This window comes from Pongo abelii, chromosome 3, assembly GCF_028885655.2.
Source record: "Pongo abelii isolate AG06213 chromosome 3, NHGRI_mPonAbe1-v2.0_pri, whole genome shotgun sequence".
Lineage (NCBI taxonomy): Eukaryota > Metazoa > Chordata > Mammalia > Primates > Hominidae > Pongo > Pongo abelii.
This window is the reverse complement of record NC_071988.2, coordinates 166,883,274-166,907,263: the sequence shown is the minus strand read 5'-3', so window position 1 is coordinate 166,907,263 and position 23,990 is coordinate 166,883,274. Positions and strand designations below refer to the sequence as shown.

Sequence of the window (23,990 nt, the reverse complement as noted above, 5' to 3'; positions counted from 1 at the left end):
GGATTTGGTCACAGCTTTGTCATACAGTACATTTGTAACCTAGAACAAACAACTAGATTTTTGACCTTATGCTTCATCTGCAAAATAGGAATACCATCTAAAGATTCCTACGAGATAACCATGAGGATCAAATGACGTAATGCATCTGAAAACTCTACAAACCACAGAAGCACCCTATAAACACAGGGTATTTTGAATACTAACAGAAATTATGATGAATTTTCTTTTCTTTTGTCCAGCAAGATTCTGAAAAACCAGAATTACTCTAGTGATTCTTACAAATTCTAAGCGTGTGCGTGCATGTGTGTGTGTGTGAAAATACAGAGAGAGAGAAAGACAGCTGGTAAAAGCTAAGGGTCTGCTTCCTATAAAGCTATGGAATTTGCATATAATTTCAGAATATTCCTAAGCTCCCTGGAAGTGGGGGTGTTAATAAATGAATCTTGCACTGAGAACCTCTGTTCTAGGTAAAGAAAGGTAAATTTAGGTGGTAGCTATAAACAACCAAGATAAAAAATATGTACACCACATTGACGGTCCCAGTGTTTAATCTTTAGAAATCTGTAAAAATCTCCAAACAAAACAACACAGTAATATGCCAGATCTCTACTTACCTATCTGGATTTATTAGAGATCGTATAGTAATAGCAGCCTTTAAACGCTGCTTGACATCTAGGTAACTAGAAGGCTCATCAAACATGAAACTATGAAAAAAAAAAAAAGCAAATATAATAAGTTTGAAAGACAAGACACTCTACCTTACATATTATTCTAAAGCACTGTAGTATCAAGAGCTTTTGATTTAACCACAACACAAATCTCCAATAGTAATGAAGAGTCTACTTGTAATGGTAAAAATTTCTGTATTCTGTTCAGAAGTAGAAGGAAAAAATTACAGAAAGCAAGATTACACACCAAGTCTGGCGAGGGTCTACCAGGTTAGGCTAATTTACAAATTGGTAACTCCTCATAAAAAGTATTCTGATATAGTCTCAAGTAGTTTGGAGAGCTTTTCTCTTAAGTCAGCTGCATTTAAGCATAGTTTTTTGGAGGGTATGTCAAGAATTTATAGAATACTTTGTGGAGAAGAGTTAGCCTTCACCAGACAACAGGGCAGAATTGTGGAAAAAGAAGCAATAAATATCTGGGAGGAGAGACACTAAACGTAGGAAGGAAACTTTCCTCTCCTCTCTTTCACATGGCATGCCACAGTGATCTATGGTGATTTAAAAGACCTCGCGTCTTGCTTCAGATATTAAAAAGCTTGCTAGCCTGGCTGGAGAACTTAAGTCTTTTCACACAAAAAGAGGGCTTAGGCCGGGCGCGGTGGCTCACGCCTGTAATCCCAGCACTTTGGGAGGCCGAGGTGGGCGGATCATGAGGTCAGGAGATCGAGACCAACCTGGCTAACATGGTGAAACCCCGTCTCTACTAAAAACACACAAAAAAAATTAGCCGGGTGTGGTGGCGGGCACCTGTAGTCCCAGCTACTCAGGAGGCTGAGGCAGGAGAATGGCGTGAACCCGGGAAGTGGAGCTTGCAGTGAGCCAAGATTGCGCCACTACACTCCAGCCTGGGCAACACAGCGAGACTCCGTCTCAAAAAAAGAGAGCTTAGATAATGAATAACTGACTTTACATAAAAAGTTCTGGCACCTATCAGTTATAAACTATCTAAATAAATAAATATTTTCCCCTGTGAATATAACAGGGAAAATGGCTAGTGGATACACAACTGCTTCAACATCTTACCTCGAAATTAGGAACTTAGATACTATTTCTATTAATTTCTCTCAAAACCATTCCTCCATTAGCAGCATCACAACTGAAAACTCTATAATATGGATGAAGATAAACAAAAATTGTAAAGTAACCTACATATCAGCTTTCTGTATGCAAACGACAGCACAAGCAAATCTCTGCAACTCTCCTCCTGAAAGATCTTCAACATTTCGTTCTTTTAGGTGGGTTAAATCTACAAAGAACATAGAGGCATTGTGCTCAATGTATTTCACCTCTTCCAGGTAAAATGTATACTGCATGTCATCATTTGAAGTTTGAATGCTATTTCAGTTGAAAATTGTTTAAATATAACAATTACTGGAGATTTTCAGTAATCCACATAAAGATGTGTACTTTCATCACTTAAGTTCGGGGCCTATTGAAATATATACACAAAATGGCCAGGCGCAGTGGCTCACGCCTGTAATCCTAGCACTTTGGGAGGCTGAGGCGGGTGGGAGTTCGAGACCAGCCTGACTGACATGGAGAAACCCGGTCTCTACTAAAAATACAAAAAATTAGCTGGGCGTGGTGGCACATGCCTATAATCCCAGCTACTTGGGAGGCTGAGGCAGGAGTATCGCTTGAACCCGGGAGGCGGAGGTTGTGGTAAGCAGAAGTTGCACCATTGCACCCCAGACTGGGCAACAAGAGTGAAACTCCGTCTCAAAAAATAAATAAATATATATTCACACACACACAAAATAAACACTTACCAAGCTGCTGACATACAACTGCCTGTGTCTTTGTTTCATCTTTTCGGTCCAAAATAGATCCCACTGTCCCCTGCCACAATATACCAAAAACAGTTACTATTTTCTTTCAATATTAAAAAGAATCACAAAGTAAAACAAGTTTATTTTGATATATCTTTTACACTTCGGCCAATATCCGTTAAGTTCCCTCTATCAAAAACCGACCTTTGCAGCCTTAGGAATCTGGTCTACATATTGAGGTTTGATGATGGCTTTTAGGTCATCTTCTAGAATCTTGGTAAAGTAATTTTGTAATTCAGATCCACGGAAATAAGTCAAAATCTCTTGCCAGTCAGGAGGATCCTAAAAAAAAAAAAAAAAAAAATACAGATCATGTGAATTTAATAATACAATGACAAAGAGGATGAATGCCACAGGAAATAGAACATATATGCAAATAGAACACTTGTGGCTTTTAACTTAAGATTGGAGGCGAACATAATTAATAAAAGTCTCATTTCCCTATAGCAGCAAAGAAAGAAAACAGAACAGATATTATGTTATTCAAAAGCAGATTCCCAGCACCTAGGACATAGAAGGGCATCTAATAAGAGGTTAAGCTGGAAGGAATGTTTCCTGCTCATATATTCAAAACAAGTGAAAATGTTTTCAGGTATCCAAGAAATCTTTCTGGATACTTAACCAAGGATTCAGAAATGAAAGCAAAATACACTTATGATTTATTTGAACAATTAATAGGGTGGCATCCACACTCCAGTGAAGCTCCATTTTATAATATCTACAAATAAAAATATCTAACTTAAGAACATTACACAGTGGCTCCTAAATTTCTTCATGTACTAAAGTTGGAAATTTACCATTCATGAGTCAAAAGCCTAATCAAACTATTGACTGCAACAAAAACTAATTGAGCTATTTTTACATTATTAGGACAAATTAAATAGAAACGTGTAATATAGCAGAATCAAGCAGAATTCTGCTTCAGATCAAGGCTTAACAACTCAGAATTTTCAGTTAAGTAACATTAACAGATTTTTAGTTCAAAAGTACAAAAGAGCTTTGTTTATAAATTTCTCAGCATTAATTCCATAAATAATCTTGAAAATAAGAATATTTTAAAAATATACATATCATCCCCCCAAAATCTCATAAAACTGACTCATGATATTAATTTTTACAAGGTGATAATACATACATCGTACTTTCCAAGGTTTGGCTTTTGTTTTCCTGCTAAAATTTTTAAAGCAGTTGACTTTCCAATACCATTAGTTCCAACTAATCCCAAAACTTCACCTGGACGAGGGATAGGCAACCTGTTACAAGTATACAAAAATAATAAAACAACTCAGATTTACACAGAAAAAGCCACATAACATCAGAATGATGTATTTTAATGCACTTGCACTTCACACACATCCATTAATAAGCTAAGAAACATATCAGATACTATTGGCTATTAGGAAAAAAACAGCCAAGATTAATGGCTATTAGAAAAAAAACCCGCCAAGATTAACTTACACTGTTAATTGTTAGAAATGCATCCTTAAACAACATTACTACAAGTTTTATTTATTCAGTTTTCAAAGTCCATCCTAAAGTAAATTTCTTCTTTACATATAAGGCCCAGTTTTAATGTATAACAAAATGCTTTGGTACAAAATTACACAGCAGGTGCATCCTCACAATGTCTTTCTTTTCTGGCCTGCCATTTACTTACAAGGAGAGAAGTGCCACATCAACCAGAAATATTCCACTTCATTCTCCCTGCTGCAGTAGGCCTCTTAAAGCTGGCAGGTTGAGAAATACTTTTTTATTAGTAAAATCTAGACTCCTAGATTCAAAGTGTTAGTGTTCAGCAGATAAAAATCCCAAACTAAGGATTTATTTGTGACTTAATAATACATGTCCAAATTCAAAGTGATATTCTCTGTAGATCATAAGATTAATGGATAAACAAAATCAAAGGCAAGTTCCCTTAAAAGTTATTTTGGGGATAAGGGTACTAGGAACAACAGTGACTCTCAGTCCCAGTTGTATATTAGAGTCACCTGGGACTTTTTGAATATACTAAGGTCCAGACCCTATGATGTAATTAAACTGGGCTGAAACCTGGGCATTTAGTAGCTTTAAAAAGTCCCATAGGTAATTGTAATGTTAGCCAGAATGAACCACAGTCATATACAGTATGATTCTGCATGATGTTATAATATTGTATTTTCCTTTAGTGACTGGTTAATAGCACTTCCCCCCCATTTCTGCATTTCTCTTAAAATCCCAAATGTATTTTACTCTTAACTTGACAGAAGAGGAATCTTGATGTGAAAATATACCTGTGAAGTTTGAAGGCATTGGCACAATATCGATGTGTGGTTTCTTTTTCCAAATTGCTTGGTAGATTAACAATTGATAAGGCGCCAAAGGGGCATTTCTGTTATTTAAAGTAAAGAATTAATTTTTGTATTAATTTGTAGACATATACACATAACTAAAATGGATTAAAAATATTTTTATAAGCAATCTTCTAAACATGATTTCATAAAGATGTGAAATGTTTCATTTCCTTTTACTATTTACTTAAAATAAAAGGTTCCTTGAACATTAGAATTATTTCAATTGTCTCTCAGTATATGTGGGGAAAATTGTTCCAGGACTGCCAAGTACACCAAAAAATTAGCACATACTCAAGTCCTGCAGTCAGCCCTGGAGAACCTGAGTAAAAGAAAAAGTCAGCCCTTTCTAAAATGGTTTTGCATCCTGCAAATACTCTATTTCCAATTGGCATTTGGTTGGGGGAAAAAATACACGTGTATGTAGATCTGCACAGTTTGAACCTGTGATTTAATGGGTCAACTGTAACTTGATATTCCCCTTAGTGTTGGGTGTAATCCTATACATTTAAAGAGTGCTTAATACTTATTGAAAAACCTTGTAGAACTTGAGGTTTTTTGTTTGGTTTTGTTAAAACATATTAGATAAGGGGAGGCTAAGAGGCAAGTCAACAAAAAAGTCACTGAATATATGACTTCATATTCTTTCCAAAACAGATGTTCTCCCTCTGTTTCCTTCAATTATTCCTGCCGTTGTATACTTCCTGTTCTACCTTGTAAAGTCGTTTGAGGTCATGGATCTTATCCTTTTTTGGGCTATTTCCATCCCACCAATAGCTAGCATATTTGCACAGACCAGGGATTAATGTCTTTCCATTATGACTTTTATCTATCTTATATGAATAACATACTTGAATTCTCGGAGTCAATTCACATTAAAAAACAAAACAAAACACATAGGCTTATTCAAATAACATTTGACTGTAAGATGACTGTCCAAGGAACAAGAATAGCAAAAACAGGAAGGTCATTTAAGAATGGTAATGTGGCTAGAAAAATTTTTCGTAAGTACAGACAACTACAGAGGTACATGCAAAAATTATAACCTCATATTATTAGAGATCTGTTCAGCAGACACGTTCAATGAGCTCAGGGGACCAATTCAAAGTTTCTGTGTTCAGAGATTCCAGGGAATTTCCATTTTATACATTATAAAAACAGATAATTACTCTTGCTTTCTAATATAGTAATTTCCACCCTCTAACCAAAACTATTTTTTTACAAATTATATTTTTCTATAATATAGTGGAGGATAGTGGAGTTACCGCCATTATCCTCTTCTCTTAAATGTACATACAATGCTTATATGCTGCAAGTCATTTAAACTTCTTAATTCTACAAGGAAAAAAATATCCACTGTTCATATGAGGTGCATTATAATATCTTAGTGTTCAGGAATTATACATTACTTCTCCACCCTCAAAGAGGACCATCTCATTAGTATGTTTTTAGCCACTCAAGTGTATATCCAAAATTTAAAATTTAAATTAATCTAATTTTCTTACAGCAGCAAAGAGAGAAAATAGAATAGATACTATATTGCTCAAAACCAGATTCCTAGCACCCAGGATAAAGGCAGGTTATCTAGTAAGAGATTAGTAAATATTTGCTGGAAGGAATGCTTCCTGTTTATATTTTCAAAGCAAGTGAAAATGTTTCAGGTATCCACGAAATCTTTCTGGATACTTAAACAAGGATTCAGAAACCAATGTGAAATATACACACGATTTATTTGCACAATAGTGTGGTATCTGAATTCTAGTGAAGCTCCTTTCTATAATATCTACAAACAGAAAGATCTAAATTAAGTATGTTACACATTAGCTCCTAAATTTCTTTTATGAACTAAAGTTGGAAATTTACCATTCATGAGTCAAAAGCTTAATCAAACTATTCAAGGCAACAAAAACTATTAATAATTGAGCTATTTTAAGTATTATACTATAGGGAAAAATTCAATAGAAGCATGTGTAATACAGTAGAAGAATTAGATTAATTCTTTAACCTAATTAAGAATTAGGTTAAATTTTAAAATTTTTGGCTGTGTGCATTTCTATTTAAAAGGTGTGAATTTAAAATTCAATACAGACTTGAAAGAAACATGTAATGTGATGGGTAATGTTCTTATAAAAAGGTGAAAAAAGAGAAATTTTGGTTGGAAATGGCTTTATAAAGTTGAGTACAGCAAGAGTAACTTTTAAAAAGGGTGGTTTAATTTATTTAAAAAAGCAACAATGTTACTGATATTAGAATACCACTTTCCTAAATTTACATTCTCTATTCATTTGCTTTATACTTTGCCTCACTTAAAGTAGTTATAGCAATAGTATCCAGAATTTTCACATTTCAGTTTTAGGTTACACGTTTGATCCAGTAAATAAAATATTACTTACCTTAATACAGATACCACAACCAATACAAAGAGTTTCGGAAATCCATGCTATTTTGCTCTGGGGTGTAACCTCTATGCATAATTTTCCTGGTAAAGGAAAAGATATAATTAAGCCATTTCCTTTGATCTTCTAATTTTCCAAACACTGTTATTTAGGCAATGCTGGTTCTAAATTTCCATACAGAAGCAGATTTTCAAAAACAAAGGCCACACAAAGAAATGCATTTGAGATAATGCTTAAATCAGTGCTTTGTGGGGACAGATTTCTAATCACTTATATGAATATCCTTGTTTGGCAGCAGGGAGATGACTTTAATGTATATTTATTTTACTTAATTTACTACTGGGGAAGAAAATATGCTAGTAAAAGTATGACATATCCTGAAATATTTTTAAGCTGATTAACCTAAATTTTAAATTCATAAAACAAAACATGCCTTGAAAATGGTAAGGCAGACCATTAAAAGAATGAACTATTGTAGCTAGATCAGTAAAACTCCAAAAAGGTATGCAGTCATCTAACATACAGCTAAAATTAAACATGGTATTAGGGATAATGGAATTTCTGAATAGCAAAGGAGACAATAAGAGATGACAACTAAAGTTTCTAAGTTTCAATAATTCTAAGATTCAGTAATTCTATGCCTCATTCGTATATTCACAATTACTTAACATAGCCCTTAACGACTACCAATAATTTTTCAACTGAATTGTTGGAAATTTATCTAATCTTCAAAATATAGTTAAACCTTATGAATAGTCATTCTTATTAAGCTCTTTGTTCATTTTTTAAATATGAAAATACTGTCAAAGTTTACTGTAACCCTTCCCCATTAATTATAGTAATTAATTACTATATATAATATTAATTATAAGATTTTGTAGATTTCAAGATCAGTAGGCTGAACTCTGCTTTGAGTTCACATCCAATACACTTAAATATTGACGTATTATTCTACAATTTGGTCTTTCTTTAAAAAATAGGATCCTTTAGTCACAAAGCAATAAAATAAATTTAGAACTACTTTTCTTGTCTTCACAGTTTTATGAAACTAATGGTGAACACAAAGTTTATGCTAATGTCCATAAAGAATTATCAAACCAGTTGATTTCTTTCATGGTTTTCTTTTATACTTAAATGATCCACAGAACAGCTTACCCATTCGAACTACAGGACAACTCTTTTTGCATTCCTGTCGACATTTCTTAGGTTTACATTTGTCATGGTTGACAATAGCAATTCTCGTTAATTTGTCTGCCATAACCGTGCGAAAGAATATCCAGCTCTTCTATGAAAGAAAAATCAACAAATTTAATGCAATTAGTTAAGGGAACTAATTTGCATACATGAAAGACAGGAAAACATAAATGATCATTATATGGAGATGAAATGATTATCTGCAAAAAAAATATAAATTTTGACAAATGTAAAAACTGTAAAATAATCTATAATCTAGTAAGGTTGGGAAAATCAAATTTTACATATATACTTTAATCAGAAGGTTTATATAAGGAAAGAAAAAAATGTCATTTACAATAGCAACAAAAAGAAAATACCTAGGAATATACTCAACAAGATATATACACAAGAAAACTTTAAAACAACACCGAATGATATAAATGACCTGAACAAATGACATGCTATCTCAGTTTTTATAATAAAGAATATTTAATATCACAGACTTAAACCCTTCCTGAATTTATATATTTAATTCAATCTCATGAGAAAAAAAAACAAACAAAAGAACCCCAGACATGTGGTGGTGTGCGCCTGCAGTCCCAGCTATTCTGGAGGATGAGGTGGGAGGATTACCTGAGCCTAGGAGGTGGAGGTTACAGTGAGCCGAGATCACACCACTGCACTCCAGCCTGGATAAGAGTGAGACCCAGTCTCAAAAAAAAAAAAAAAAAAAAACCCCAACCCACCCAGACAAAGCAAATCTAAAGCTCTAATGGAAAAAGAATTATTAATAGCCAGGAAAACTGAAAAAGGGGAAGCAGGATGGGGGAAATCCCACAAGCTCTTCCCCCAAACTAAGCATTACTTCACATTGTGTACATCTGACTATAATGACACTGACAGAAATGGCAAATAATCATAATAGCAATGAAATTAAAAGGAGACCAAGTAACTACATGTACATACTATGCTCACTTTTAAAGCTTTTATAAGTCTTGATATTCCAATTTAATCAACTACACAGCATTAAGATCAAAGTGAACTTAAAAATCTTTTACAATATTGGGCTTAGTGGTTCAGAAATTAATTTCTGATTAAAGTAAAAAATTCCAAAAATGCCTTAATACTCGTTTATTCTAATAAGTAATGAATGAATCTGAAACCAAGACTATCCATTTAGAAAGACATCATGTTGTCTTTTTCTTACTGTGATAATCAATCTTGATTTTTTTTTTTTTTGATAGACTGCTTCCCTTTGTAGACATCTCAAGTCTTTTTCACACCCATCAATATCATTAGGCTTGGACGGGGATAAGAGATTTTTCTCCTCAATGCTGTCCTAGACTATTATCTCTCCCTCCTCCCTAAAAAGTTTTGCATCTCAACTACCTAACTGCTTTAGTTAGTAGTAACCACCAGATCACTCCCTTTCATTCTTTGAAGATTTCAGCCCGTTAACTTTCACACACTCTTTTACAACTCCTGACATAGTTCTTGATTTCAATATGCTACACAGACGACCTTCCTGTCCTCTCATTTAACTCCTCTCCTCAAACAGCTTGTCTTCTACCTTACCATAGCCATTCATTTTTTCTGGTTACATCCTAGACCTTATCATTACCAGTAATTGCAATCCTTCTATAACCTCACCTTCAAATACTCCATTCTCCAACCACCACTCTTATCTTTTCAGTTCACCCCCTACTACACAACAATCCAACAACCCTGATTCCTCCATTCTTCAAACCTTTATCTCTTGATTCTATCATATTTCCACTGTCCCTCGGCTCTTGGTGTTTTTATTTTCCTTCTTACCCAGCTAAAATACCCTAAATCACAATCTTGGTTAAATTCGACTCTTCACCTGCAGACATAGAGCTAAAAATGGGTAGGGGGAAAAAAACACAAAACCTGCTGACTAGTCTCCCTTTAAATTCATCATCTCAAATGGACCCTTATGCCAACCAGCAATGACACTGTATGTATTTCCCTAGCTAAGACCATTTGTACACTAGAAGACATTCCATAAGAATGTCCCAGCAATTCTCCCTTCTGTCTTTAACTTCATCAATTATTCTCTCCACTGGCTCATTCTTATCAGCATTCAGGCATTCTATTATCTGACCCCATTGTCTCCCATTGTTTTATTTTTCCTTCTTCAAGACTACTTCAAAGAGTTGCTTATACTCAATGTCTCAAATTTCTCGCTACATGCTCTCTGGAATCCATTCTAGGCTCTAGAGCCCATCATTTAATCAAAACTTGTTGAGCCATCATTGTTCTTCACATGGCTAAAACAAATGGTTATCAGACCTTAATTCACCTGACCAATCAATTGCATCTGACACAAACACTTTTCCTACTAGATAAAAACCCTTTCTTAACTTGGTTTTAGGATACACTAATCCGGTTTTTCTACTACTTTCCTGGTCACTCATCTTCATCTCCCAGGCTTCTAAATGCAGACAGTGCTCTAAGACTTGGTCATTTTTTTCCACATATACTCATTCCCCAAGTTGTTCTATTCTGGTCTCACAGGTTTAAATTCCATTTATATACTGCAATTTCCAAATTTCTATCTTTAGTCAGGATACCTCTCTTGAACCCTTCCTGCCCACCTAACATCTCTGGAAGGCTTAAGAGGAATATCCCAACTAAGCTCCTGAAATCCTCACCAAAATTTCAGCAGTCTTGCCCATTTTGTTAGATGGCAACTCCAGTCTTCCATTTGCCCAGGCCCAAATCCTTGAAGTCATTTTCTTTTCCACCTAATAATAGCAAATCCCACTGAAGCTATAAAACATCCAGAATCTGATCTCTTCTCATGAGTTTGGTATAAGCTATCATTATCATCTCTTACGAGCATTACTCAAATAGCTTCCTAACAGATCTCTTTGCTTTTACCCTCATCTCTTTCTACTCTAACCCTCAACAGTTCATTCTCAACACAGGAACCATAGTAAGCCTTTTAAAGAGTAAGCTAGATCATGTCACTCCTCTATTTAAAATCCTGCAATGGCTTCATTCTCAATCTGAGTAAATGCCAAAGTCCTGAAAATAATCAATGAGGCATTGATCAGCCTCTGTTAACTTTCTGATCTCATCTCCAACTACTCTAGCTCTTGTAGTATGGCTCCAGCTACATTGGCTCTTTGTTGTTCCCAGCACATGCCAGGCATGTTCTTGCTTCAGGATCTTGGCACTTTCTGCCTGTAATGCTATTCCCCCTAGAGAGTTACTACTCCTTCCAATCTTTACTATTTCTCAGTGAGCCTTCTGTAACTACACTACCACAATATACACTACCAAAAAATACACCCAACTGCCTCTTCATCCTTCTTTCTTGCTTTATTTTTCTCCCTAGCTCAACTATATGACATACTATATATTCCATATATATATATATATCTGGTGTGTATGCACACATCTATCGTGGGTGTGTGTATGTATATTCTGTCTCTCTACAAACACACACACATTTTTCCACTCCCCAAGTAGAATGTACTCCATCCATCATGAGGGTAGGAATTTTTGTTCATTCCAGTGGCTGAACCTGTGCCTAGCACACAGGAGATCAAACATTTCTGCTAAATGAATGAGAATATGAATTTAAATATAGTAAATAATTTTCCTGTAGGTTACAACAACTTTAGAAATCTTGCAAGTTACCAATATTTTATACTGACAGTTGTCCACTAAATTACATACTGAAAAACAAAATCATTCAAAAGGAGACTAAATGTTCATGTAATAAATACAGGGTTATTCCAATAAACAGGTTGACTCTATTCCTCTAAAAACTGGTCCAGGTCTTGTAAAGATTAGAAGAGGAAGAAATTAGACGACTTGAATTGTCACAAAAAAGCTATTATTCGGGAAATGACAACTTTCTAGGAAATGAAGATTCTTTAGCAAGCTATTAAAACTGGACACCATGCATTCTAATTTAAATACTGAATGCCTTTCTACAAATTACTCAGTGAAAGAGCATAATGAATTCCCCTCCAGGGGATAAATCATCACGAAATTGCTTAAACTTTAGTTCTGTTAAACTACTAAAATATTTAATTTTTCAAACTATTTTAAAAACCAAAAGACTGTAAAAGACAATTTTTTAAAAAGACATGGGGATCTTGCTATGGTGTCCTGGCTGAATGGAGTGATCACAGGACACTACAGACTAGGACTCCTGGGCTCAAGGGATCCTCTTACTTTAGCCTCCCGAATAGCTGGGACTATAGGTGCATGTCACTACCCTGGCTTGATTTTTAAAGAAGAATAAAAACATACCAGAAGTGGTTAATAAACTGATTTCTATAAAAATAGTGATAAATTGTAATGCATTTAAGAAAAATGAACATGGATTCTTTGTAGAACTGCTAATTAACTGTGTGAACACTTTTAATTCAATTTCTGTATCAGTTTCAATAATTGGGGCAAGGGGATTCCCTACTTGTTTTTCAATAGAAAAGTTAGGCACAGTAAAGCTTGGAGAGGAAGACTATAGTTAACAGGCTCCTGCAAACAAGGATTTGAGGATATTTCAGATTCAAAGACAAGAGTGTTCAAAATTGACACTAGAACAATGACCCTCAGTGTCATTCTTACAGCTGAGAGGAAAAAAGGAAGTGAGGAATACTTGGAAGCATTTACAGTCTAAAGCCAAAATAACTAATGCTGTGTAAAAGCATTTCAAAGACTGCTGTTAACTAATGATGTTTAGTATCACACGAAATAGTCTAACCCATGCTTATTGTAGTTTATTAGTCTTACAAAACATGTATAAGTTAGGAGTGGTACACGGCTCTGATTTCAAAGAGTTTTAAGTTTAAGACATTTAGAAGAACTCTAACTTAATATTGTTTTCTCCCCCTCCCTCCCAATTGTTAAATGCTCTTCTAAACAAACAAACAAACAAACTCCCTTTTTTAAAATAGGGGAGAACTAAGTTCTCAAAAAGCTCACAAACCCCAAACAGCTTTTGGTTCAAATACAGGTTCTGAGCCTTTGGTTACACTAACAAAGCATTATTGTCAGGTGGCTGGTATACAATGAATATTCTCAGAATACGGGACAAACTACTGCAACATAAATGCCACTATCACAAATGACTAGTTAGCAGACCTGTTGGGAAAGAGTAAAAAAATAAAACTTATTTGGACAGTTCTTCCTCTTATAGATTTTTACCATCAAAAAAGAGAAAATAAGCTTATGTAGTTCATGAGAGGTGGGAATTCGGCTTTGGCTGTCATTCATTCACAATACGTATTAAATGCCTACAATGTACGAAGCCCTGAAGAGATAATAAAGGTATTCTGAGTAAAGACATCAACCTTGATCTCAATGAGTATTAGATACAATAAAGGGAAAAACGGGTAAGGGGAGAAAGTGCCGAGTGCTATAAAAGCGTACCAAAAAAACTATAGGATTTCTACTGGGAAACTACTTGGGACAACCCCAGTCATAGCTGCGTACACGCTGTTCTGAGAAAAGCAGAGCGACATGCGGGCATCATTTCTATAAAGCCTGGGAGTAGACAGCGAGTATTCGACTTCATGGCGGCAAGATGCCATGACTCATTCCACTCAACAAAACGTGGAAGCCACGACTTCCTACAACCAAATACGCACATGTGACAATATATCCATTTTAGGGTACTGGAGGAGTGTGGGGGTACTACAGAGTGCTGTAAGTTCTAAAGGTGCCTTCCTCTCCAGCAGGTTTAGCTTCAGGGCTGGAGTGGGGTAAAGGGGGAGTGGAGACTACGGCATCTAGGTACATTCTCGAAGTCCCTCGCGGGTGTGGCAGGCAACAGCGGCGACAGCCGGGTCGGCTGGAGGTGAAGACCGAGGCGCCCCCAAGCTCTCGGCGTCGCCCGCGCTCCATCAGTTCCAGCTGTCCCGCAGGAGCCGCTGCCACGCGCTGCTGCTGTCTCCGCCACCTAAGGCCTAACCAAAGGCTCTCGGAGAACGTCCCTACAGTCTTTCCAACCTGGCAGATGGCAGCTAACAGCCAAACCTCTCCGGGCTATTCACGTACCTGGAGAAAACGATCCCCTTGCGGAGGGGAGCACAGATGCCAAATCAGCTCTTGCCTTCACTTTTCAGCCACACAGCGTGTTCTCACGGCCACCGGCCAAAATGGCGGTGCCCAGCCGCCGCTCGCGCGAGCCATAGGACGTAGTGCGCGCGCGCGACATAGAGCGCGAGGCGGAACCCTGGAGGTAGGTAGGGAGATATGACGTCATTGTGCTGCGACCTTTGTTTAACGCCGTTGGCGAAGCCAGGCTGTCCTAGGAAGCCGAGTGGGAGTGGCACGGAGCTGCTGGAGGTCCTGAGAACCTGAGTTTCGGCAAGCAACCAGGTCTGGAAACTGTGAGTGTGTGGGCTTTTCTCCGACGTCGAGCGTGGTCCTAGCGTAAACAGATGCATTCGCCTCTCCGGTTTCAATCTTTTTTTACGTTCGCGCTTTCCTCAAGGCCGGTGGGTCAGGAGTGGAGCCTTAGTCATTCTAACGCTAGAGGTGTCAGTAGGGCCAACAGAGTCTGGTCCCTGCACGGCTTGCTGTTGCGCGCTCTCCTAGGCCTCAACTTCCTCTCAACTGTGTGGTCAGTTCAGGCCGGGAATCCAATCTTTTCCGAGCTCCATATTTTATCCACTTGGTGGCGTCCAGTCCCAAGTCCGGCAGTTGAATTCCGCCCTAAAGATGGGCTTTATTTCTATCGTTTTTTAGATAACAGGACATTCAGTTAGTAATGATGGTTGCAGGTTGAATACTCTCGCCCTAGAGCTCACCTAACTTGCAGGCAAGTGACAAATAACTAGTTCATGACTGAACCTATTCATCTGTTTATTCATTCAGTAAATTACTTATTGAGCATTTAAGCCTCAGGCCTTGCCAAAGTTTACAGTCCGTTGTCTCTGCCGTTATTTAGTGAGTATCAAGTGCTTGTGTGCCGATTAGAGAACAACTTCGGATACAATGGGAGGTGTCAAGGAAACGGTATGCAGAACTATTGCACCTATTTTGAATAGCATGTATAACAATGTTCAGTAGCAGTAACTGCGCTACCAAAGCAGTTTTACATATTGTTCACGATCCAATATTGAAGTGTTTTTTCACATATGAATAGAGTTAGTAAAATTAACAAAAGATGTGAAAGATGAGGTCAACCTTTTTAGAATGGGCAAGTTATTCACTTCAAAATCTTGAAGCCATTTTCCTGACCCTATCTTCTATGGTAAGAGCATATGTAAGTGAACTTTTAACATTTTTTTTATTTTTGTGTTTTTTGGGACAGAGTCTTGCTCAGTTACCCAGGCTGGAGTGCAGTGGCACGATCTCGGCTCACTGCAACCTCCGCCTCCCAGTTCAGGTGATCCTCCTGTCTCAGCCCCCCTGGGACTACAGGTGTGTGCCGCCACACCAGGCTGATTTTTTTGGAATTTTTTTAGAGTCAAGGTTTCACCGTATTCCAGGCTGGTCTCGAACTCCTGGGCTCAAGCAATCCACCTGCCTCGGCCTCCCAAACTGCTGGGATTACAGGTGTGAGCCACCGGGTTGGGTCTTAAATAAAACTTTTGACAGCTAGAGGGCAGGTGTCACTGTTCTCTGCATTACTCAATGAATATTTAAAATGAGGATCTTAGTGGGGCGATGGGCTCACACCTGTAATCTCAGCTACTTGGGAGGCTGAGGTGGGAGGATCGCTTGAAGCAAGGTGTTCAAGACCAGCCTGGGTAACATAGCTAGATCCTGTCTCTAAAAAAAAAGAAATAAAGTAAATAAAATGAGGATCAATATTTATATATTCCTAGAATAAAAGTATTTCAGTCTGACTTTTCTAGGGCTAAAAGTCATTTGAATTTTCAGCCATAGAAGTATAGAACTGCATAGCATTGTAGAATTAAAAATCATCAAGTGAACCTCTTTGACAGGAGAGGAAATAAAGCCCAGACCTACTCAAAGTCTAGGCTAATTAAAGGAGATACTGAAGCCAAAATTTTGATTCTGTGCTCTTTTGACTACTATAGCTCACTGCTTTGCATATCTGGTCATACGAAACAAAACCTGAACTCCTAAGATTTTTATTTATTTAAAAATAGAGATGGGGTCTTGCCATGTTGTCCAGGCTGGTCTTGAACTCCTGGGCTCACATGATCCTCCTGTCTCAGCCTCCCAAAGTGTTGGGATTACAGGTGTGAGCCACCATGCCCAGCCCCTAAGATTTAAATTATAGTGATTTAATTATATTAACTGTATTCTTCAGAATAAATGATTAATATCAGGGTGTATGAGTTCCATTAAATTTTTCTTGGTAAAAACCTTTTGTAGAAAAATGCCCACTTCCTGATACAATGTGTGCATTCTTGTTTTCTACATAGAATATTTTAAAAATGACTACACCAAACAAGACACCTCCTGGTGCTGACCCCAAGCAGTTGGAAAGGACTGGAACAGTACGGGAAATTGGGTCACAAGCTGTTTGGTCACTCTCATCTTGCAAACCAGGTAAAAACAAACAAACAAAAAAGCTGTTGGAAATAGTCACTTGCAGTTTCCTCGTACAGTCATCTCCCCTTATCCCAGGGGATACATTCCAGGACTCCCAGTGGATGCCTAAAACCATGGATAGTACTGAACCCTTTCTATATTAATACTATGTTTTTTCCTATACATAAATACCTGTGATAAAGTGTAATTTATAAATTAGGCACAGTAAGAGATTAACAATAATTAATAATAAAATAGAACAATTATAACAATAGAAGTAATGAAGTAATAAAAGTTTTGTGAAAGTGGTCTCTCTCGCTCTCAAAATATTGTATTGTACCCTTCCTCCTGCAATGATGTGAGAGATAAAATGTCTATGTGATGAGAGCGAGTGAGGTGAAGAATATAGGTGTTGTGATGTAGTGTTAGGCTACTATTAACCTTCTGACAATACTTCAGAAGGAGGAGCATCTGCTTCTGGTGATTCTGGATCATCAAGCCATGATGATGTTGATGATTGGATATCAGGAGCAGATGATGTTGATGGCTAACGGTCAGGTAGTATACACAGTGTGGATATGCTGGACAAAGTGATGATTTATGTCTTGGGTGGGATGGAGCAGGATGGTGAGAAATTTCTTCACACTACTCAGACAGTACACAGTTTAAAACTTACCAATTGTTTATTTCTGGAATTTTCCTTTTAATATTTTGAACCATGATTTACCAAGGGTAACTGAAACTGCGGAGATGAAACTGCAGATAAAGATACTACTGTACACTGGTCTGATTTTAATATTCCTTTTGTTTAGATGCTTTATTTTAATTCTAATGCACTGGATTTTTTTTATCTTATATCTCTGTCCAATTTCTTTACTATTCCCTAGTTAGATTTATCTACATATGTCATAAGGTCTTCTCTTTTCCTCCTCTATCTCTGCTATGATTCAGTTGTTATTTAGGTTTTTTTTTGGTCGTTTCTCTCAATTGGATAAATGAGTGATAACATACACCAAAATACTTTCCTTTTACTCTTTGTTGGGATAGAATTCTTGGGTGGCGGTCCTTTTCTCTCAAAAATTTATGAATGCTCTTTCACTATCTTCTTTTGCCATGTTGTGGGTATAAAGGCCTATGCCTACCTCTCTTTTTTTTTTTCCTAAGTAACTTGTTTTTTTTTTTTTTTTTTTGGGAAGCGTCTAAGGTTTTTCTCTTTATTCTTGAGTTCATGGCATTTGCCAGGATATCTTTTCTCACCCTTGTAACCCATAATTTGATAGGCAGTTTTCACCTGCAGGCTCAAGCTTGGAGAAATTTCTTTAGCTTGAGGAACTTCATAATGTTATTAGTTTAGTAGTCATCTTTCTTTCAGAAACTTATTATTTGCACATTACGACTCCTGTATCCATCCTCTCAACCAAGCCTCTTCTGTTTCCCCTCAAGGTTCCCTTCTCTGTCTTTCTATGAGCACTTTATTGAGGTATAATTTACATACTATAAAACTTATCCTTTTCAGGTGTACAGTTCTATGAATTTTACAGACATGTACAGTCATATAAGCAGCATTATAATCAAATATATAACATTGCCATCATCCCACAAAGTTCCCTCATGTCTCTTTATGGTCAGTCTTCTGGGCCTTTCCAAGCCCCTGACAGCTCAGTTTTGGGTCCCTTTGGTTTCACCTTTCCCAGAATGCCATTATAAATACTGTATGTAGCTTATTGGGTCTAGTGTCTTTCATTTAGCATAATTCACTTGTGGGTTTTGCTGTGGCACATATCTGTAGTTTGTTCCTTTTTATTGTTGATTACTGTTCCACAATATGGGTGTACCAGTTTGTTTATCCATTCACCAGATTTGTAGTAGCTAGCTTTCAAAATGGTCCCCAGTTATCCTTGCCTTCTGGTATTCATGCCCTTCTGTGGACCCCTTCCAGATTGTGTCAGGATTGGTCTCTGGGACCAGTAGAATAAGGCAAAACTGATGGTATATGACTTTTGAAACTAGGTTGTAAAAGACATTGTGTCCATTATTTCTTCAATTATTTATTTTGCCTTGTTCCTTCTCTATTATCTTTCTAAGAATCTGAGAATCTAATTATACGTATGCTAGACCATTTGGTATTATCCCACAGCTTTTGGGTACTCTATTTTTTTTCACTTTTTTTTAGTTGTGTTTCAATTTGGGTATTTTTCATTGGCCTGTCTTCAAATCTGCTGCATTCATCTTTGGCTTTATTGAATATACTGATAATTCTGCCTAAGAAATTTTTCATCTGTGATATTATATTTTTTATTTGTAGCTCTTCCATTTGACTCTTAGAGTTTTCATTGAACTCTAAGAGTTCAATGAAATTCCTATCTGTTAACACATTTCATCTACCTTTCTAGGTTTTTTTTTTTTTTTTTTTTTTAACATCTTAGTCATAGTTATAGTTATTTAAGATTCCTGTCTGGTAGTTCCAACAACTGGGTCATGTCTGGGTCTGTTTCTGTTTATGATAATTCTGTTTCTCTTTTTGTTTGTCATTTTTTTTGAGTGCCAGATATGTGCAGATTAGTAGATACTGAGATAAATGGTTTTTACACCTTGAAATGGATGCTTTTTTTCTATCATTTGTCCTTTATTGTGGGATTTGCATTAGTTGGGAATTGAGCTGAGTTTGAGTTTTGTTCTGCTATGGTTATCTTCAGTGTCTCACAGGCTTCAAATTCCTCTAAAGATGCCCTGTGCTTATTGTGAGACCATTGTGCCAGAGACGTTTTCTTATTTTTCTATGTAATAGTTCCACTCCAGTTTTCCTGTGCTTTGGTGCACACTTGTACTACAGAGGGTGCCTCTCGCCATGCTCTTGCCCCACCTCCAGCTGTAGAATACTGTGTTTCGTTACTCAGTTCAGGGTATGAGAGGCAGGTTAGTTCTCTGTTTTCCTAGTGCAGCTGCAGTCTTAGGTAGGCTGTATGTGCCTGGCCTCAGCATTTTGGCCCCTCCTATTCATGACAGCCTTGTATCTGTGGCTGGTCTTTTGTGGAAGAGAGTTTTCTGCCTCACTCTGAGAAAGGACTGTTGTTTGCCCCTCTCTCAGGTATGGAGAGTTTTTTCTTTTACTCATCTTTCAGCAAGGATGGATTGTATTTGTGTCCTGGGGTCAACAGGGTTGATTCTCCTCCTACAGCAGCTTAAGTCCTTTCCTCTATGGGAGAGAAGGGTTTGGAAGGAGGGTGGAACTTTTTGCTTTCCTTCACTGGTGGTCAGTCCCCTCCTCTGTGTCTGTAGCATTGACTTAGGCTGTTTAGTCTCTTGCCCTCTCCCAATCTTTATGTGTAAAGTGAGGGCCCTTGCAAAAGAGTCTGAGAGTCAGTGTGAATTCACCTTGTGTTTGGGGCTCTCAGTGTTGCTGTACTATTATGCTAGCCTGCATTTGGTCTTTGTCAAATTATTAAAGTTATACTTGGTTTCTTCTTATGTGTTTATTTGGTCTCTGTTCCTTCCTCCTATGCTCTACCACAGTTGGGACAATCTGTAATCTTTTTTCTCCTGGGAATGGGGGCTGCCCCATTCCTGGATTTCAGGCTGTCTGGTAGGAGTTTGTAGTTTATCCAGCTTTTTCTTGTTGTTTGGATGGAGGTGATTTTTTAAAATTTAAGTTTAAGTTCTGGGGTACACGTGTAGGATGTGCAGGTTTGTGACGTAGATAAATGTGTCCCATGGTGATTTGCTGCACCTATCAACTTATCACATAGGTATTAAGCCCAGCATGCATTAACTATTTTTCCTAATGCTCTCCCTCCCCCTACCCCGTCCAGACAGGCCGTAGTGTGTGATGTTCCCCTCCCTGTGTCCATTTGTTCTCATTGTTTAGCTCCCACTTATAAGGGAGAACATGTGGTGTTTGGTTTTCTGTTCCTGTGTTAGTTTGCTGAGGATAATGGCTTCCAGCTCCTGGAAGGGAGAGGCAGGGTGGTTTTCTGTTTTCCTAGTGCAGCAGCAGTCTTAGGTAGGCCGTATGTGCCTGGCCTCAGCATTTTGGCCCCTCCTATTCAAGACAGCCTTGTATCTGTGGCTGGTCTTTTGTGGTCTTTTGTCCAAGTCCTTGCAAAGGACATTATCTCATTCCTTTTTATGGCTGGATAGTACTCCACGTGTTTACAGTGTTGGTGGGAACGTAAATTAGTTCAACCATTGTAGAAGACAGTGTGGCAAGTCTTCAAAGATGTAGAACCAGAAATACCATTTGACTCAGCAATCCCATCACTGGGTATATACCCAAAAGAATATAAATTATTCTATTACAAAGATACATGCATGTGTATGTTCATTGCAGCACTATTCGTAATAGCAAAGATGTGGAATCAACCCAAACGCCCATCAGTGATAGACTGAATAAAGAAAATGTGGTACATATACACTATGGAATACTGTAGTGGTGATTTCCCCCTCCCCCAGTTTTTTAAAAGCTTTTCCAGCTTTCTTTTAGGTTCTTTGGAATTCCTTAATATCCATTATCGTATCAAATATTCCTGTAAATATGATTAAATTGAACATCTTTCACTGTTTGATCTGTTAGTATGACTAGACTGGTGCCATATTGTGTCAGTAATGAGATACAAATCAGTGCTAGTTGAACTCCTTTGGTAAAGTTTACCTTCCTTGGTAAACTAGCACTGATTCATACCTCATTGCTAACACAATATCGCACCAGTCACTGGTTTGAAGAGAGTGACACATGTCACCAGTTTCCTGAAGATGCCTCACTGCTCTGACATCTTGGAAGTGCAGAAGAGATCAATAGTTATTGCTACTAGAGGAGTGGCAGGATCACTTAAAAATGTGTTGAGTATGAAATTCATGAAGTTCATTAGTGCAATGTCATATGTCTTACTTCATGTGATTTTGAACTTTGAGTCCATCAGTGTAATATCATTATATGATTAGCACTTTACATATTAAGAATGACTACTCTTTATAAGCAGGAAACTGCATGAGAAAGTGATTGCTCGATCTTTGCTTCTCTAGGGTCAGATATTTTTCAGTTTAAGTCAGGAGATAGTTGCTGAGATTTGTAACTCAAATTTGTTAGAGATTGAAGGACAAAAAAGACACAATCCTTACTGTCAAGGACTTCACAATTTAGTGGAGGAAGTGTAGCTTTAAACTATTACTACATAATGTAATAATTAATAACTTTTATTTAGTGCTTACTAAGTGATAGTTTCTGTTCTAAGAACTTTACATGCGTAAAATAACCAGTTATCTCAGTAAGGTTTCAAAAGTTATATGAAGTTGTACTATTTCTTTTACCATTTTCCAAATGAGGAAACTAGTACAGAAAGATTAAGTAATTTGACAAAGATCACATGATAAGCAGGAAATTCTAGAATTCAAGACAGACTCCATTACACAATACTGCTTTCCACTAAGTATGGGCTCAGTGTAGAACTAGCCCAAAGAAGAAAGTGATTTACTTTGCTTGAAATGATCATGGAAGTCTTCATGGAGATGATGCTTATTCTGTATGATGAAGCAAGAATAGGATTTCACTAAGGACATAAAAGCAAGGGAAATGGGACAGTTAGCCCTCCATATCTATAGGTTCTAATTTCATGGATTCAACTAACTGAAGGTTGAAAATAGTTGGAAAAAACCCACAAAAAAATAACAATACAACAACAAAAATAACACAAATAGAAAAACAACACTGTACAACTTTTTACATATTTACATTATATTAGGTATTATAAGTAATCTAGAGATGATTTGAATATACAAGAGGAGCCATTTTAAATAAGGTACTTGTGCATCAGTGGATTTCGTTAACCACAGAGGTCCTGGTACCAATCCTTGTTGGATGCCAAGAAATGATAATATGTGCAGAGGTATACAGCTTAAACAAAACATGGCTTAGTGAATTAATTTCATGTAGTAAATGAGACTAGGACATAGGGAAATGGCATATGTGAAGCTATATAGTTAGGTAGAAGCCTGGTTATAGAGGACTTTATTAAACTTCATACTTTACTGTATAGATAATATGAGCAGTTGAAAAGGTAAGTAACAGAGTAAAACAATCAGTGTTTGTTCATATTTGAGAAGTGTGGAGGATGGATTGAAGTGAGGCAAGATTAGACGTAAAAAGGAAATTGGGAGACGCGATAAATCAGATAGGAAGTGACATAAAGGAGAATTTTAAGAAATTTTCAAAATGTTAATATCAGTCTTTGGGAGATACAGATTTACTTGCCTGCTACAGCATGGTAGGTGGCACATGGCTTTACAAAAATCTTTTTGTATCTTTGGGAAATAATGGTTCAATATTTCATTCAGATTAAAGCTGGAATGTGTTTAGTAGATTCAGCTTAGTTGAACACACACCACAAAACAATTCAGCACAATTGTTAGTCTCTACCTAAGAGACTGGAAAAACAAAAGAACAAATTTGTCTTATGACTGCTACCATATAATAGGGTCTTTTAAAACAATTTAATCATTTCATAAGCACCAAATTAATCTAATGTTGAAAAACAAATTTAGGGGAAAAATAGGTACATCTGCTATGCTTAACTCTATATTTGATACAAAGAAAGGATTCAGTATGGCTGTATTTTGTGAACATCTTACAGGGCTTATATGCTATTTGTTCCCTGTTTTTTTTTTGAAGACATTGAGTTAATTTTGAGAAGGTTAATGGGATGTTGTAAATTATGTTTTTCTTAAAATACTCACTAAATTTTTATTGAAGTTCATGCTATAACTGACAATTATGGCCTTTGAGTTAAAGGATTTCTGAGTTGAATAGTGATATTTGCTTTGCAGAAAATAAGACAGCAATATAATAGAAAGTAACTTTAAGTGGGAGGCTACATTAGTTTGTGGGATTATGGAAGGCCTCTTTTATAAGTGAAATTTGCACAGAGACATGAATGTTAAGAATTCATTGTGCAAAGATTTCAGAGAAGAACTTTCTTGACACCAGGAAGTTAGTTCAAAGGCTCTAAGTTAGTTGATTTGGCATTTTAGAGGTTCAGAAAGAAGGCTATA

The 23,990-nt window shown here is 36.9% G+C and overlaps 2 protein-coding genes across 21 annotated transcripts in view; one reads left to right on the top strand and one right to left on the bottom strand.

The window, feature by feature from the left end:
- ABCE1 (ATP binding cassette subfamily E member 1) overlaps window positions 1-14,670 on the bottom strand; it is a 30,902-nt gene extending 16,232 nt beyond the window's left edge. The window contains exons 1-9 of one of the 2 annotated variants that reach the window (XM_009240344.4): window positions 14,496-14,670; window positions 8,436-8,565; window positions 7,278-7,363; window positions 4,828-4,925; window positions 3,693-3,810; window positions 2,702-2,839; window positions 2,498-2,567; window positions 1,878-1,974; window positions 615-704 (exon numbers count right to left, since the gene is read on the bottom strand). In XM_009240344.4, coding sequence (XP_009238619.1) covers window positions 615-704; window positions 1,878-1,974; window positions 2,498-2,567; window positions 2,702-2,839; window positions 3,693-3,810; window positions 4,828-4,925; window positions 7,278-7,363; window positions 8,436-8,538 — 800 coding nt within the window. In that variant the 5' untranslated portion in view covers window positions 8,539-8,565; window positions 14,496-14,670. 2 annotated transcript variants of the gene reach the window in all.
- Window positions 14,671-14,696: 26 nt separating this feature from the next.
- Window positions 14,697-23,990, top strand: part of ANAPC10 (anaphase promoting complex subunit 10) — a 209,576-nt gene continuing 200,282 nt past the window's right edge. For 9 of the 19 annotated variants that reach the window (XR_008524790.1, XR_008524791.1, XM_054554520.2 and 6 more), the window contains exons 1-2: window positions 15,042-15,458; window positions 16,841-16,967. Coding sequence is in view for 16 of the 19 variants with exons in the window: in XM_054554520.2 (XP_054410495.1) it covers window positions 15,438-15,458; window positions 16,841-16,967 (148 nt within the window). In the remaining 3 variants the exon portion in view is untranslated. Of the gene's footprint in view, window positions 14,831-15,041; window positions 15,459-15,478; window positions 15,867-16,840; window positions 16,968-23,990 lie in introns of those variants that run through there. The other 10 variants (XM_063723682.1, XM_063723683.1, XR_010139802.1 and 7 more) reach the window with 8 other exon arrangements.